Source organism: Alternaria atra (assembly GCF_907166805.1).
Source record: "Alternaria atra isolate CS162 genome assembly, contig: 28, whole genome shotgun sequence".
NCBI classification, from domain to species: Eukaryota; Fungi; Ascomycota; class Dothideomycetes; order Pleosporales; family Pleosporaceae; genus Alternaria; species Alternaria atra.
The window spans coordinates 3,678,665-3,693,064 of NW_025091326.1; the positions used below are offsets into that span (position 1 = coordinate 3,678,665).

At 54.0% G+C, this 14,400-nt stretch overlaps 4 protein-coding genes across 4 annotated transcripts; 2 read left to right on the plus strand and 2 right to left on the minus strand.

The window, feature by feature from the left end:
• Positions 1-1,623: 1,623 nt before the first annotated feature.
• ALTATR162_LOCUS8225 (uncharacterized protein) lies at positions 1,624-6,421 on the minus strand (the record flags this gene model as incomplete). The annotated part of the gene is made up of 3 exons (XM_043315855.1): positions 1,624-2,004; positions 2,052-6,117; positions 6,174-6,421. The coding sequence occupies 3 exons, from the start codon at positions 6,419-6,421 to the stop codon at positions 1,624-1,626; spliced, it is 4,695 nt and encodes a 1,564-aa protein (XP_043171790.1).
• Positions 6,422-7,226: 805 nt separating this feature from the next.
• Positions 7,227-9,486, minus strand: ALTATR162_LOCUS8226 (uncharacterized protein; the record flags this gene model as incomplete). Its single annotated transcript, XM_043315856.1, has 4 exons — positions 7,227-8,188; positions 8,238-8,332; positions 8,384-9,077; positions 9,126-9,486. 4 exons carry the CDS (start codon positions 9,484-9,486, stop codon positions 7,227-7,229), a joined length of 2,112 nt encoding a protein of 703 aa, XP_043171791.1.
• A 1,472-nt stretch (positions 9,487-10,958) lies between these two features.
• ALTATR162_LOCUS8227 (uncharacterized protein) lies at positions 10,959-12,147 on the plus strand (the record flags this gene model as incomplete). The annotated part of the gene is made up of 5 exons (XM_043315857.1): positions 10,959-11,021; positions 11,095-11,380; positions 11,431-11,882; positions 11,930-12,054; positions 12,105-12,147. The coding sequence occupies 5 exons, from the start codon at positions 10,959-10,961 to the stop codon at positions 12,145-12,147; spliced, it is 969 nt and encodes a 322-aa protein (XP_043171792.1).
• Positions 12,148-12,737: 590 nt separating this feature from the next.
• On the plus strand, positions 12,738-14,234 carry ALTATR162_LOCUS8228 (uncharacterized protein; the record flags this gene model as incomplete). The annotated part of the gene is made up of 1 exon (XM_043315858.1): positions 12,738-14,234. One exon carries the CDS (start codon positions 12,738-12,740, stop codon positions 14,232-14,234), a length of 1,497 nt encoding a protein of 498 aa, XP_043171793.1.
• Between the last annotated feature and the right edge of the window lie 166 nt (positions 14,235-14,400).

Genomic DNA, 14,400 nt, shown 5'->3' on the forward strand with positions numbered 1-14,400 from the left:
CAAATTCCTGGTGTAAGCTATTGGCACAAGGCATAATATGTAACCGATGTTATCGAGAATTGTAATCTGCATGCTCGTTGTCGATAGGAGTCTGCGACTACCACCAAGGCGCGTCCGTCTATACTCAATCTGCTCAAGATGAGCATTTACGCGCCTACGCAGCAGAAGGATTACACGGCTACACTATCTTCCACCGGGAAAGACCCTGTCTCGAACACACACACTCACGGCCTATCTTTCATCCACCTGACCTCCCTTCCATGCGCCTTACCTCAGCCTCCAAGTCCCGGATTCGCTTGTGCATGCAATCCATCTCGCCGTGATTCGCCTCAACCTCCTGTTTCCGTTGCTGTTTCAGAAATAGACAGTCTTGGTTTCGGCTCTGTGCAACCGACAGCATCTGGTGCAACTCTTGCTGCATAGCGCTAGTGTCGCTACGAACAGCTGCAATCAGGAAGCGCGCGGAGAAGGCGTCCTCTTGTGACATGCTGGTGGCTGATGATGATGATGATGACGATGACGATGATACGACAACGCTTGTTGTGGGTATTGGCGTGGAGAGTCTGTTGAGGCGCGGTGGCGTGGAGAGCGACTGGGCAAGAGCGCATCGGTGAGTTGTTTGGATCCTACGATGAGTGTTGATTCGCCATTGGTGAGATGATTGTCAGACGTGTCTGATTTTAGAGGTTGTCGTTGAGGTAGGTAGTGAGGAGGAGGAAGAGCGACGTGGCAAAGAGACTAACACTGATGAAACAGGATATAGGAGACATAGTGTGAATTCCATAGTCTTTTGCGTCGCCACGGCAGTGGATAGCTTTGTCACGTACATTCATTCACCTCGTGCTTCGCAACTCATGCTTCCATTAGTGATGACTCAATAACGCTTACCATGCGCCCGTGCTCCATCCACCTTGCCAACGCAACCCCAGTGGAGATCTCGTGTAGGAGTTCCAGTTCCCCCGCCATAGATGTCTTAGTCTACCTTTAATCCTACCGGCCAAGTACTCTCAACGATCTTGTGTGGAATGTACCGCAATCCTACCAGAAGCTCGTACTCCAAGCGATACCCTAGCAACAAAGCACATTAGAGGTATTCACTATGTGTTACGCTATGTATATGCTACTGTAAAACGCCGCGAGTACCTCAAGGGTACACTTTACCCAAGTACAGCTAAGAAAAAAGGAGCTTCTTCGTACGTGCTAACGTTGAGCGCAGTGACAGTATACCCCCTCCTCACAGAGTCAGTCCAACGCCGCCCGCAATCACTCAAGCACACCTCGATCAACAGAAGCCTCTCGGTAGAGGCTTTGTAGGCTTCCGTCACTTCCATATTCACCCGTCGTGCGACTGCAGTTTCCTTGTAGCCCGCTCGGTATACGATACACTCACGGTTGCTTGCTCACCAGCAGGGCGACACATACGGCGCACTGCTCATCATACCTATAAGAGGTTTGCGAGCATTGGGCTCGAGGCAAGCCTATATACTAGCACACGAACCGGAGCAAAGTCATTGTCAGATGCGAGCGATGATGAAAATGAACAGATTGGAGGTCATTAAAGCACTACTTTAGGTATCTACAACAACAGTCTCTTACTACTCTATACCACCAAACCACACCTCTTCAAGTCATCTTGGCTACAAACTTCTTAACACTGCCAGCCATATCGGCCAACGACGAAGACTGTTGGCCAGCCTTACCCTGCCCCGCCATCTCATACTCGCGCGCGTCCTGGAACAAGTCGATAATGCAGCTAGCACTCCAACTCTGCGTGGGGCACGAGTCACCGCAGAAGGCACCATCCTTGTTGGTCAGCTCCGTGAGACCAGCCCAGGGCGACTCCTGAATGGCCTTCATGCAACCGGCGAGACGGCGTGTGACTTGTTGGTAGCTCTCGATACGCTCGTCGGGCGTCTTGCGGCGCTGCAGATCGAACTTGAGCATGGCTCGCAGGAAGAACCCTGTGGGCCAGAGCCACTCGGGGCCTTGGTGGTAGTTGCGGCCCTTGGAAGTGTGGAAATCAGTCGAATCTTCGCTGTTGATGTAGTAACCCCGGTAGTTGAGGTCGGAGGGTCGAGCGTCTTCATGCCCTGTGGACCGAGCAGGACCCTGTCGGCCGTCTGGAGGGCGTACAAAGCGTGCTCGGGGTCGCAAAGATCTGGTGCAACCGTCATCATGATGGCGAAGTTTGGCCTCAGCTGGTAGTCCTCATACTCCTTACCGGAGCGGTACAAGTCCTTGTAAATACCACGACGGTTGATGATGCTGGGGTTGACATCGTACTTGCTATCCTCGTCTGCAGAACGTGGAACGTAGAAGCAACGCTCGAAGTTGGCCTTGATCAGGTCGGCCCACTCCTTGTATGTAACAGTCTTATTACCGTCGTCCAGTGTCACACCCTGGTACTTAAATTGGCCTGCATCGTACATGTTGGCGCACCAGCGTACTATGCTGTACAACATGCCGATGATCTCGACCGCAGCACCGTCTCGTGGCGTACCCGGGTGACCCTTGCTGCCGGCCTTCTCGCTCTCGCCCATTTTGTCCATCCATGTACCGCAATTCCATTGATTGCCACCGAAGATCATACCCGTCTCCCAGTCAGTCCAGATCTTGATGTTGAAACCTTCAGACTTCATCTGACTGTCGATGTTCGGGCCCGCGTCGTACTCGCGGAACTCCATGCCGGAAGCGTGTCGCTGCAGAGCTTCCTGGATGACATCTTCAATGGTAGAAGATTGAGAGTACGCTCGCTCATCGGTATGAGCGAACCATGTGTCATCATACGGTAGGAATCGCCTCTTGACCTTCTCATGAAGAAGCTCCATGCCGTTTGGCACAATCTTGGTGTAATCTTGGCAGTTTTGAAGGAAGAACCAGACTGAGTCGCGGGAGTTGTAACGCGGGTTCTTCCCACCACCAAGGAGATTAGGTACCATGCCATGCTTGAGAACGCTAGCAAAGGCAAAGATGTGCTCCTTGGCGTCAGCATACCGACCGGTTCCCATGTAGAGACCACGAGCTGAAATGGTAATGTCACGTCCCCAGCATCTTGCCCAGTCGTTGGCGAAGTGGGGGAGACCAGCGGCCATGCTGGGCACGCTCTTCTCTGGCCACAAAGAGGCGCTGTTCATGTAGCCAGTGACCTGGCAGCTGACAAGTGCGAGACTCTTCAGGAACTGGTTGCCCTCGCGGACATTCTCGCCCATGAGCTCAATTGCTCGTTCTACTGCAGCGTTGTATGCAGTCTGGATGACCATAGCGAAGTATCGTGGAAGCATGTAGCTAGGGATCTTGCGAATGGCATCGAACTTTGCCTCCAGCCACTCGGCGGGGCCCTTGATGTTGACGTATTGCTCCTTTTGGGAGATCTTTTGGAGACGACCAAGGCAGTAGTCGAGCGCCCATTTACCCTCACGTAAATGGTTGCAGAGCGGGTGGCCGAGATTGTTTTCGTTTACAATGTCGCGTAGTACACTCCACCAGCCTTGCAGACCAGCGTATACTAGGTTACCGTGACCAGGAATGTTGTATGTTCCATCCTTATGATCCGTGGCGTCCCTCTCTTCTTCTTCACATCTGTACAGAATGTAGTTCAGATCGACAAGGTTGACACCACTAAACGCCGCACGCGCTCCGCTGGTGATGAACTTGTCGAGACCATCAGCGTGCTCTGCGCTGGGCACCCAGGTCTCGAAGAGAGCGATACTTCCAGGGGGAAATTTGTCAGGAATGGTGATCGTGGTGTCATCGCCAGCTGACTTGATGTCGACGCCCTGGAGGTTGTTTGTCTTACTGGGCAAGCCACGTAGTGTTGTCTTGTCGCCAATGATACGTGCTCTTGTCTCAGGACTGTTGTCAACTTCGAGGTTCCAGGCGCCAATGAGCTTCGCCTGTGTGCCCGGTAGCTTGGTCTCGCCGAAGCCTCCGTTGCCATTGCCGTAACCAGGGAACGCAGTGTGGGCAATAAGGAAGTATCCTTTCCTGGTGTTGGGGTTGACGCGATGAACGGTGATGTACTCTTTGTCGTGGTGGATGTAAGTCTCGTTGTACTCCTCCCTACCCATCTTGACGTGGATCTCGTTGATAATCTTGCGGATGCCACCAATACCACCTTCACCAGCCTCGGGCTTGATTGGGCCCCCAGTAGAATTAGCAGAGGAATAAAGCCTCTTTTCGTGCACAAGCTCGATCAGCTCGGGGTAAACCTCGTCATAACCGAAGACGCTACCGGTTGCGCAGTCGCACATGGCAACGAGCGCGGCGTTGGGCAGCGTGTCGCGTGCGTCTCGCTTCTGAGCCGGTGTCTCGTTGTCATGCGTGCAATCCATGAACAGCGCGTGGACAGGACTGCGCTTGATTCTCTTGATGATTGGCTTTGTCTGGTCTGCTCCATCAGTCGCCTGTGCAGCGTTGAGCACTTCGTCGGTCTCGAAGCTTCCAATGGGAACACCACCATGTCGGTGAACCAGTCTACTCAGCTCTTGAGTACTCCATGACTGCATCGCCTCTCGAATCAGCGCACAAATGCCGAGCCTCATGCAGAACTTGTAATCCATCTCTTCAGAGCCAGTGAAAAGTTCGGCGCAAACCATGACATTTGAGTTCACGCTGCGGGCTTCGTCAAGCATGTACTCCGCAAGGTGTAGAGGCGTAGAGTGGCAATTGTCGATGCGGAAGCCTTGGAAGTATTTGGCCATGAGACGCGTGTACTTGGCCATGTGGTCCCAAAGGAATGGGTTGTCTTCTGGACCGTCTCCGTATCGGAGTTTGACGCAGTCGCCCCAGACGATGACTTCTCTCCTTAGATATGCTCTCGACTTGGGCCCGGCGTTGTCCCGCATCGCATCTGCTGCCCATACCCAACCGTTGTTCACTAGAGCGAGGGCTTCCGGGTTATGCTTCTTTGTCTTCTCGTTGAGTGGTAATCGCGTGAAGTAAGTCTCGATGAGTGGGTTCGCTTCAGTCACTTCGCCAAGCTTGGGACCGTGGGCATCTATTCGGACATATTTGATCCGGTTGAAGAGTTGCTCCAAGATCTCTGCTTGGTCTCCATCGTACTCGCGGTAGAATGGAAGGTTGGCCTCGTTGAGAATAGCCGTGATAGTGCCTTGAGCTGCGCGGTCGTCGGGCGTATTGCTAGTACGAGTGTCATAACGGCCGAACAAAGCGCAGAGGAGGCTGGCACTGATGTTCGGGTCCATTGTGCGACGGTAGCGCTCGCCCATGCGGTCACCACCGCGCAGAGCATGTTCGACCAACCAGTCAGCCTTCTGCTTCAGTGGCCAATCTCTGACAGCATCGAGGCCACGAAGACCAGCCTCACTAAAGCTGCCATCGATGAATTTGGCCTGGCCAGAGGTCCAAGCCTCCATAATGGCTTTGGTATCCCTCTTGACGTCAACGACGTAGTATTCCCAGAGCTTGACCTTGCTAAGGACGTGCTCCTTGACGCCCTCCATGACCTTGAGAAGATCTCCTTCGCTGTTAAAGGTTGTAGGCAGACCGCGTTGAGCGAGCTCTTTGCCGAACTGCAACAGCGCCGTGTCCAGCTCCAGAGCGGGTCGCAAGTGAGGAGCCGTGTCGACGTTGTAGCCGGATTCTGGATGCTCCTCAAGCCATGGGCTGTTGTTGGCCGTGTGATTCCAGACGACATCGGTCATAGCAAGCAGATTGAATTCATTCTGCATCCTTTGGATCATGTTCGCAATGTCCTTCTCACCCTCCTTGAAGAAGGCCTTGTCAAAGACCAATTGGTCAGCAATGCTGTATGGCGAGTTTGAAGACCCACGCATCATAAGCGGAGTAAAGTGCACCATATTGTAGCCACGCTGGCTGATGCCCCGGAGGTGGTTGTCCCAGTCAGTGGGGTAGTTGCCCATGAACTTGGACAATGCAGAAAAGATGCAGACGGCCTCGACCGGCAAGTGCTCGCCGTGCAACTTGAGATTTGGACATATGTCGATGTAGTATGTGTCCGTCCGCGTAGATTCAGGTGACGCAACATCTGTGAAGGACCACTGCGGCAGCGGTTTATAGGTCGTGTAGAAGGAGAAGGCATTGGCCTCGTAGATGGGGATCTCAATCTCACACATGCCTGTGAAGTCGGGCTGTAATCTTAAAAAAAAAAAAAGTCAGTGACATGTGACCAGGCGGTATAGATGATCACTTACTTGTACTCGCGGTACTGGCTACGCTTGAACTTCTCACCCTCAGCAGGGATGTTCACCCAGAGACTGCCCTCGCGACATATCGAGCTAGTACCTTGGATCTGGAAGCAAATCGAGTATGCTGGCTCGGTGGGAGGAGGTAGGTAGATATAGGTGCCAGCGACATCTGGAGAGCCATTGTCGGTCAATGGCAGCAAGTAGACAACCTTGCGGTCCGAAGACTTGGAGTGGTGTGGCAGTGCTACAGACATGATGATGTCAAGAGACTGAATGGTTGCGAAGAAATTGTGTGGTGGTAAACAATGACCGTAGGTGTTTTACAGTACTCTAGGATATACGTCTTTGACGTAGTAATGGCGGTGATGCAGTCAGAGGTAGTGGTGGGGGTATGATGTAGGAGTAACGGGCTCGACTGAGGTTATAAGCAGTCCGGTAGCCGTGTGCGCAGTCGCTTCTGAGGGTCAATTGCCCTCTGTGTGGAGAGAAAGAAGCAGCGCCTGGAGACGTGTGAGATCGGCGGTGGGCGGTCGCGAAGCATATGAGCCGCAAGCGCAACACGCGGGAGAAACGTCATTGCCCCAAGCTCAAACCCCAGTCCGCGCCCCGTTCCTGGGTGCAAGTTCTCCAATAGCGCGGGGGCTAGGCTCTCGTCCCAACTCGATGCAGTTGGTACGAGGGAAATTGTTGAACACGTTGAAACTGCCATGGAAACGCTTTCTGCCATGCGACGATATCCACATATGATACAAATGAACCCGCTCAAATGCTACTTCATACCAGCCCGCTCTCCAACGCCCGTATGCAACATAATGCAGGAATAAATAAGCAGCTAAGCAATACGCGGCCCAAACTCCAGCGCTGGCTACTAAACAATTATTGGGCAATATTGCTGCCACGAGTTCAGAGAGGTCAAAGGACGGGTATCACAACCTCGTGGCAGCCCACACAGGACGAATCGAACATGCGAAAATCAAGCGGTCAAATCCAACCCTTCTTCTATCGTCGCCGCATACACATGCGCTAAACACATGATTCGCCGTATTTTCAACCATCTCATCAGAATTTGATGTTGAATGGGGAGCCCGGTGGATCCCGTAGGTCTAGTCGGAATTGCGTCGATTCAGATGGTCCCCGACTATGTTGTGCTTGAGTCGGCGTTGCATTCTCGTCTAGGTCGATTGAGGACGCTTCAGTGCTAACCGAGGGAGGTGCACGCGGTGTGCTCCGCGCATGGTGACCCCCATCTCGACTGTCTGAAGATGAAATGACTCGCTCGGGTGAAGTCTCGCGCTCACCATAACCGCCGCCGCCGCGCATGCGTAACACGGGGTTACTCGAGGGTTCCGACAACACCAGCGAAGGGTTCGGGGGTGTAGCGCGTCCACTCCTCTCCGACGAGAGTCCTCTTGAGGATGATTTAACGTGGTCCGTGGACTGACTCCGCGTCGTAACAGGCTTCTTCGAAGGCTGAACTTGGGGCGAGTTGTTGCCTTTGCTTTTACCGGCGCTTTGAGGTGGTCCGTTCCTAGAGGGGGTTTGTTGTTGTTGCAGTTGTTGATGATGCTGCTGCTGCTGTTGCTGCTGGGACTCAACTTCTACAGCGTTTAGGAAGTTGATTTCATCCGTTAAAAAGTCCTTCTCCGTCCAACAGCCCTGCCAGCAGTTTCGCCAGTCCAAGATGAGGAACTGGAAGCAGAAGGCGTCGATCTTGATTGCAGGCTGAAAGCAGATGCACAAGTTGTTGTAGTTCATCTTGTTGAACTCCGAGCATGAGTGTAACAGGCTGATGTGACAGGTGATGGCAAATAACAGGTAGTAGTTGAACGGCGGAAGCTTGGATAGCTCATCCTTAAGCATTTGCGGTGTCGTCTTAGCGCCCTGACATTCTTGCTGGATAGCGGTCTGAATAGCTTTTGGGAAGATCTCATCTGGCAGCTGTCGGAGCCAGTTCTTGAACAGTGAGCCGATGACGTTTGGGTCGTTCAGGTTGGGGTCGCTGATCAGGTCGATATCTCGATCTGGGGCTTGGTGAGCAGCTGTCACGGGTAGCGATCAAGATAGTCTTACCCTCATCGAATTTGCGTTCGTAATACCGGACCTGTTGGGCTGACCCTGGAACACGATACAAGCCTTCCTCTTCACAACCCCTCATGTTCAGGTAGCTACACTTGTTGTTAGCCTGGGAATCCGGAACTATTCGGGACACAACCTACTCTATGCACCGCCAAGGTAGAGCTGGCATCCAGAATTCAGTTTTATCGCGGGACTGTTCCAGACGGGTCGATATTCGTGTCAGCCTCGTCTGCTCGATCAACGGCTTGTGAATGATCTTGCACACATATGGTTCGTTCGATATGGGCGTCTGACTTTCGTGGTTGCTTGAGCTTCGCCCCAGTTTGCCAAATACGCCCTTTCGTGCCGAGTCCATCTTCTCTCCCATGTTGCGAGCCCCAGAACCTAGTTTCGAGATGAAGCCATGCCCCTTGGTTTCGTTGTATGAGTTTGATGCTAGTGAGATTTGTTCTGACTTGTCTCTCCTTTGCCCGTGATCGGCATCCCGTTGTATGTGCTTGGAGCCATCCTGACGATCGGCTGAGTGTGTTCGTGGCTTGCCTATCCCTCGCCATGATTGACCTTTATCCATTGGCGCCGTTTTTGATGGCATACCATCGCCGTTGGTCGTCCACGAACTCGCAATGTCGGGTGACAGTTGCCCCGGGGGTGCCTTGTTCAGTTTTGCGCGGGACCCAGAACTCTCGCCTTCTTTAATGGATTTCGATCTCGATAGGATACCCTTCTTCGGCTTGATGGTGTTGCGCTTCGAGGAGTCGGCGTACGGGTCGGAAGAGTCGTTGGAATTGCCTGACCCTGTTCGTTGGTCTAAGCGTACGACTTCGGAGCGATTGTCTGTGGTAATTAGCGAGAGGGGATTTGTCTGAGTTGCCGTAAACATACCGTCGGAATTCGGGGTGCGCACAGGACGGCCGAGGTCTGGTGTGGACGCACCGCCGCGCCCATTAGAGTACAAGCTGGGCGAAGGCTGGTTTTCGGGAAGCTGCCGTATCGAGTTGCCCTGGCTGTTGAGACGTGATGACGACTTGTTGGCACTGAAATTGGAGAAGATGCTCTTGGAGTCTTTGCGAGGTTTCGGGGAGGCCGGTGACTGTGGTATGTTGTGAAACGCGGCATTTGGTGTCGCATAATCGAGATCCTCAGGCATGCCTGGCGACCTCGGGCTTTTCGGGCTCATGGGTGTGTTGGCATTATCCTTGGGCTTGCCCCGCATAGCCAACGACAGTGTTGAGGGTTTTGGCATTTTTGGTATTGTTTTCCGTGGAAAGTCCCAGGGCTACTGACTCCTTAGCACAACTCCCTTAAAAAGCAACGGCTGCTGCCAAGCTTGCAGGTCGAGAAGCGCACTACCTCGATGAGTGTTTTGGAACAAGCGCGCAAATGGGCAGGCAATCGAGCAGATGTTGGAACAGACGACGCGGCGCGTGTAGGTATAGGTGTATGGGTAACGAGGGCAGGTTTAGTGAGTGAAGCACATGGGTGGTTGCGCATTCAACGAGTCTACATTTCATGGCTGTCAGCAGCAAGCTCATTCATGGCATAGAGTAGTGAATGACAAGTGAAGGAGGTATCAGACGGCGCGCGGGGTAGGACGAACCGTCAGAGCCTGGTCAGCGCCCTCTGCAGGCGTGCCTCGATGTGTCGGCTGCGGGTGTTGAGTCTATATCACCAACGGCAGGACGTGGCTCGCGTGCAGGAACCCGGAAAGATGGACAATGCCGGGCGCGTGCTACCGGTGTCGAAGGCGGATATGTGACCACAGTCCACCAGACGTGCTCACTTTTTGGACGTCGAGTATCTGGGCCGCGGGCAATGAGGCGGTCATGCAACGTCTGGGATATAGTCAGCAAGCGCTGCGGAACGTGAAAGGGGCCGGGCGGCGCTATGGCGATTGTTGACGGTGGTACAACATTGGAGCGGGCACGAGTGGAAACAAGTCTAGAGGTGTCGCAGTGCTGTCGACGGGCATTACTTACCCACTTCACAAACAAGACACGGACGACTATTTCTGGGCGCGACAGAGGGAACTGGAGACGGCCCTGGAATGAATGGAGCGAGTGGAGCTGGGCTTGGCCGGCCGTTGCAGGAGCGAGTGCAGTGAGCGGCGCCTTGGTCAGCAAAAGGACACAATTCACGTGTCTCCTTGGTGATGGTGGTGGTGGGCGGGGGGGACGATGGCTGGCCCAAGAGGCACAGGCTCTGCAATGCTGCGAGCAAAGGGCACCAAGGCCTGCGAGAGGATGGCGGCAACGACTTCAGCACCGCGCACGGCCCCAGGTACGAGGGGCGACGCTACTAAAACCCCTACCCCCCAAATTCGTCCCATAGGCGCTATCAGCCAGCTATCGTGCGCAAACGGGTGTCCACAGCGGGCGTTGTGCAGGCCTGGCGGTGAGGGCAGACTGTTGAAGCTGGACGATGAACTATGGACGACTACGCCCACTGTGCAATACTACTACCTGCAAGGCTGTCGCGGCTGGCGGCTCCAAATGCTTCATGCGCCTGCTTCGTACAGCGGTGGATCATGTGCCAAGTCTCGTTTCAAATTCAGACCCTCTCCCTCAATGTGCGTCAGGCTCCACCCCTGTCGACGCCATGCTGCAACAACAACTAGACCCTCCCGTGCCTCCAGCTCCCACCAACACCACCCACATCTGACAACCGTCTGACATGTCTCTTGTTTCTGGGCCCGGGCGTGCTGCGGGCATGGCCAGCATGCCCGACGAGATGCATCTCTTCGTCGACAAGCACGTCCGCTACATCCAGAGCCTCGACACCGTGCGTAGCCTGTCTCTGCTCTGCCTGGCCGCGCAAGCAGCCAGCTATCCAATCCCGCGCTGACCCGCTCCAGCGCAAAGATGAGCTCGAATACTGGCTCACCGAACATCTGCGTCTCAACGGCCTCTACTGGGGACTGACGGCCTTGCATCTCTTGGGACAGCCAGACGCTCTCCCGCGCAGCAACATCCTCGATTTTGTCTTCTCGTGTCTGCATGATGATGGCGGTTTCGGTGCTGCCCCGGGCCATGATGCCCATCTGCTGTATACCGTTAGTGGCGTGCAGATACTCGCGACGCTTGACGCTTTCGGTGACCTTGAAGAGCGTATCCCCGGTGGTCGGCTGAAGATCGGAAAGTGTAAGTCATATGTACATCCATCTACCATGGTAGTGTACTTATAGTAGTAGTCATCGCCGATTTGCAAGATCGCGAGACTGGCACATTTGCAGGTGATGAGTGGGGAGAGCAGGACACGCGCTTTCTCTACGGCGCGCTCAATGCTCTGTCTCTCATGGGACTGCTCAAACTAGTCGACGTCGAAAAGGCCGCTCAATACGTCAACTCGTGCGCCAACTTTGATGGTGGATACGGTACCAGCCCAGGTGCCGAGTCGCACTCGGGTCAGGTGTTTACGTGTGTCGGCGCATTGACCATCGCGGGGAGACTTGACCTTGTCAACCAAGAAAAGTTGGGCGCCTGGCTAAGCGAACGACAACTCAAGAACGGAGGCCTCAACGGCCGCCCAGAGAAGAAGGAGGACGTCTGCTACAGCTGGTGGGTCATGAGCAGCATGGCCATGTTGGACAAGCTGCACTGGATAGACGGGCAGAAGTTGACGAGCTTCATCCTGCAGTGCCAGGTGCGTAGCATCTTCTCTTCAACATCACAGCAATCTGACCATACTAGGATCCGGAGCTGGGTGGCCTCGCAGATCGACCTGGTGATATGGTCGACGTCTTCCACACCGTTTTTGGAATTGCTGGTCTCAGTCTGCTGAAGTATCCGGGTCTCGAAGAGGTAGACCCCGTGTAGTATGTAACCACTGCTATCGACTGCCGTACTGTATACTGATTACAAACAGCTGCATGCCCCGATCTGTCACTCGTAGATGCCTGGGTAAGTAAGTGACAAAACCATAAACAAATACCAGTTCTATCGCACGTGGCTGGTGAGTTGGGTGACCATTCACCTGTGTTCCTCTCAAGCATCTTTTTGCACATCCATGTAACAATCCTCAGTCGTGTCTCGTCGCGCTCCCGCTATCTAATACCTCGCGTCTCTCCCATAGGCGTCGAGACACAAAGCGGGACGAAAGTGAGGGTGGCTGCCTCTTTCGTCAGTGCCGAGCTTCCCCACGTGCTCTGCCTGCTAGAACACCACCAACAGATATCTTCTTGCTGCAATTCATTCACCGCGATAGTGCACCTTCCTCTTTCCTCCATTCCAAGTGCTGGCGTCTCTCTCCTGCTTTCCTTTCATCTGCTCCAGAAATGGGCTAGGAGCTACCGCAGTGACTGGCAGCCATCTCTGTACCAGGTCTCTTATGAGCATCTCTTCCACCGCCACTTCACCTCACCAACCCGCTCCTTTCGCAACGCTCTTTGCTTTCACCACTGTGCTGCTCTTGTGCTTGTTTCACTTACGCTCCTTACAAACCCCGCATTCACACTGCAGCCTTCACTTGAATATACTGCAGTCTCTCTAGGCTTTCGGCATGGCCAACATTCCGCTTCACTGCAATATTTGCCCCAAGAAGCCAACCTTCAGCGATGTCTCGCATCTACTCACGCACATTGCCAGCAAAGGTCACTTATCCAACTACTACAAGGTCAAGGTCCGGTCCACCAACGAGGAAGCATCTCGCCGGCTCATTGAGACGTATGACCAGTGGTATGCCGAATGGGCTGTCGAGGAGCTCATGTCGGAGCGGATGAATCAAAAGGACAAACGCCGCACCCGTGCGAGGCCCACTGGTATGCCCCTCACCTTCATCCCGTGGTACTTCAGACTGTTACTAACTCCACGCGATGCAGCTCGGCCCACGCCTCCACTCAAGATTGGGGCCCCGGTGCCACGCTCCGTACGCCGCGCCGCCGCAAGCAACCTCCTTGATCCGCGCCTATCTGACCAGCAGCATACCAGGATCAAGCTGGAGCAGTCACCTTCTCCGACGCCGCAGCCCAATGGGCCGGTGCTTCGCAATCGCAATACCTTTGCACCCTATATGCAATACTGGCCTACAGAGTCGCGCGCCAGCTCCCGTAGCTACACCAACCCAGACTACGATACGTCTAGTGAATACTCAGACCCGAGCGAGAGGCGGCGGCCATACCGATACACTGCTGCAGCTTCATGTGCCATCGAGGACGAGCCTGCCGAGGTGGCAGATCCAATGGCTGTCAGTGAATCAACCAAACTCAAAGGAGTATACTGGCCTGGCATGGACATCTTCGACTCTGCTACCCTAGAGATGCGGCGTAAGAGGAATCAGAAGAAGGACAGCTCCGTTGTGGAACAGCTTGAGCTCAACTCTCAAGAAGTCGAGGCTACTGAACTCATCTTCACCCCATTGGGCACTTTCAAACGCCAGCGCAGGATTTCTTGCTCGGAGTCTGACGAAGAGGACGAGATCGAGATCAAGGCTGAGAGTCCTCAGCCGGTGCACAGGCGGCCTGCACTTGCCAACCTAGATGCCAACGCTACTCGCCGCTCCACTAGGCAGTCCAAGCAGCCCGTATTTCCCTTCCTCAGCCGCAATCAATACGATGAAGACTGCAGCCGCTCTGGCTATGAAAACAGTCACAAAAACCGTGCTCCGAAGCGGAAACGATTCGATGTCTTCCAAGATGACGATGATGTCCCATTTTCACAGCCCAGCAGCATGAACTATCTTACGTCTGGATTTACACACCAAGCATCTCCCTCCCCAGCACCTGCATTCACTTCCTACAAACCCTTCAACGATCCTTTCCAGTACGAGAACAAGGAGAATATTGTACCATCGTTCCATCAGACAGGTTACAGTAACTTTCATGGCCACCAGAGCAATGGCTATCAGTACCCCGCCTACTCCTATGGCATTGGTCCTGATCAACAGGCCTTTCAATACACCAGCCATCTCTACAACACCACAAGCGCCTACCAGCAGCAGGATCAAGACGATGATGACCAACGCACAATTACGGCGCCGCCCTCGCCATCAACGAGCTGAGCACTTAAGCTTTATGCCGAGCTACCCTTGGACTTCCTGATGCGACACTTACGACTCGGCGTCAGCATGCCGTAACAGGTACCCAACTGTTCGCACTCATTCTATCTACCGACTTATGCATGCGACTTACTTTCCTGCGTTACGTTTTGGTGTTCGATTCCTACAT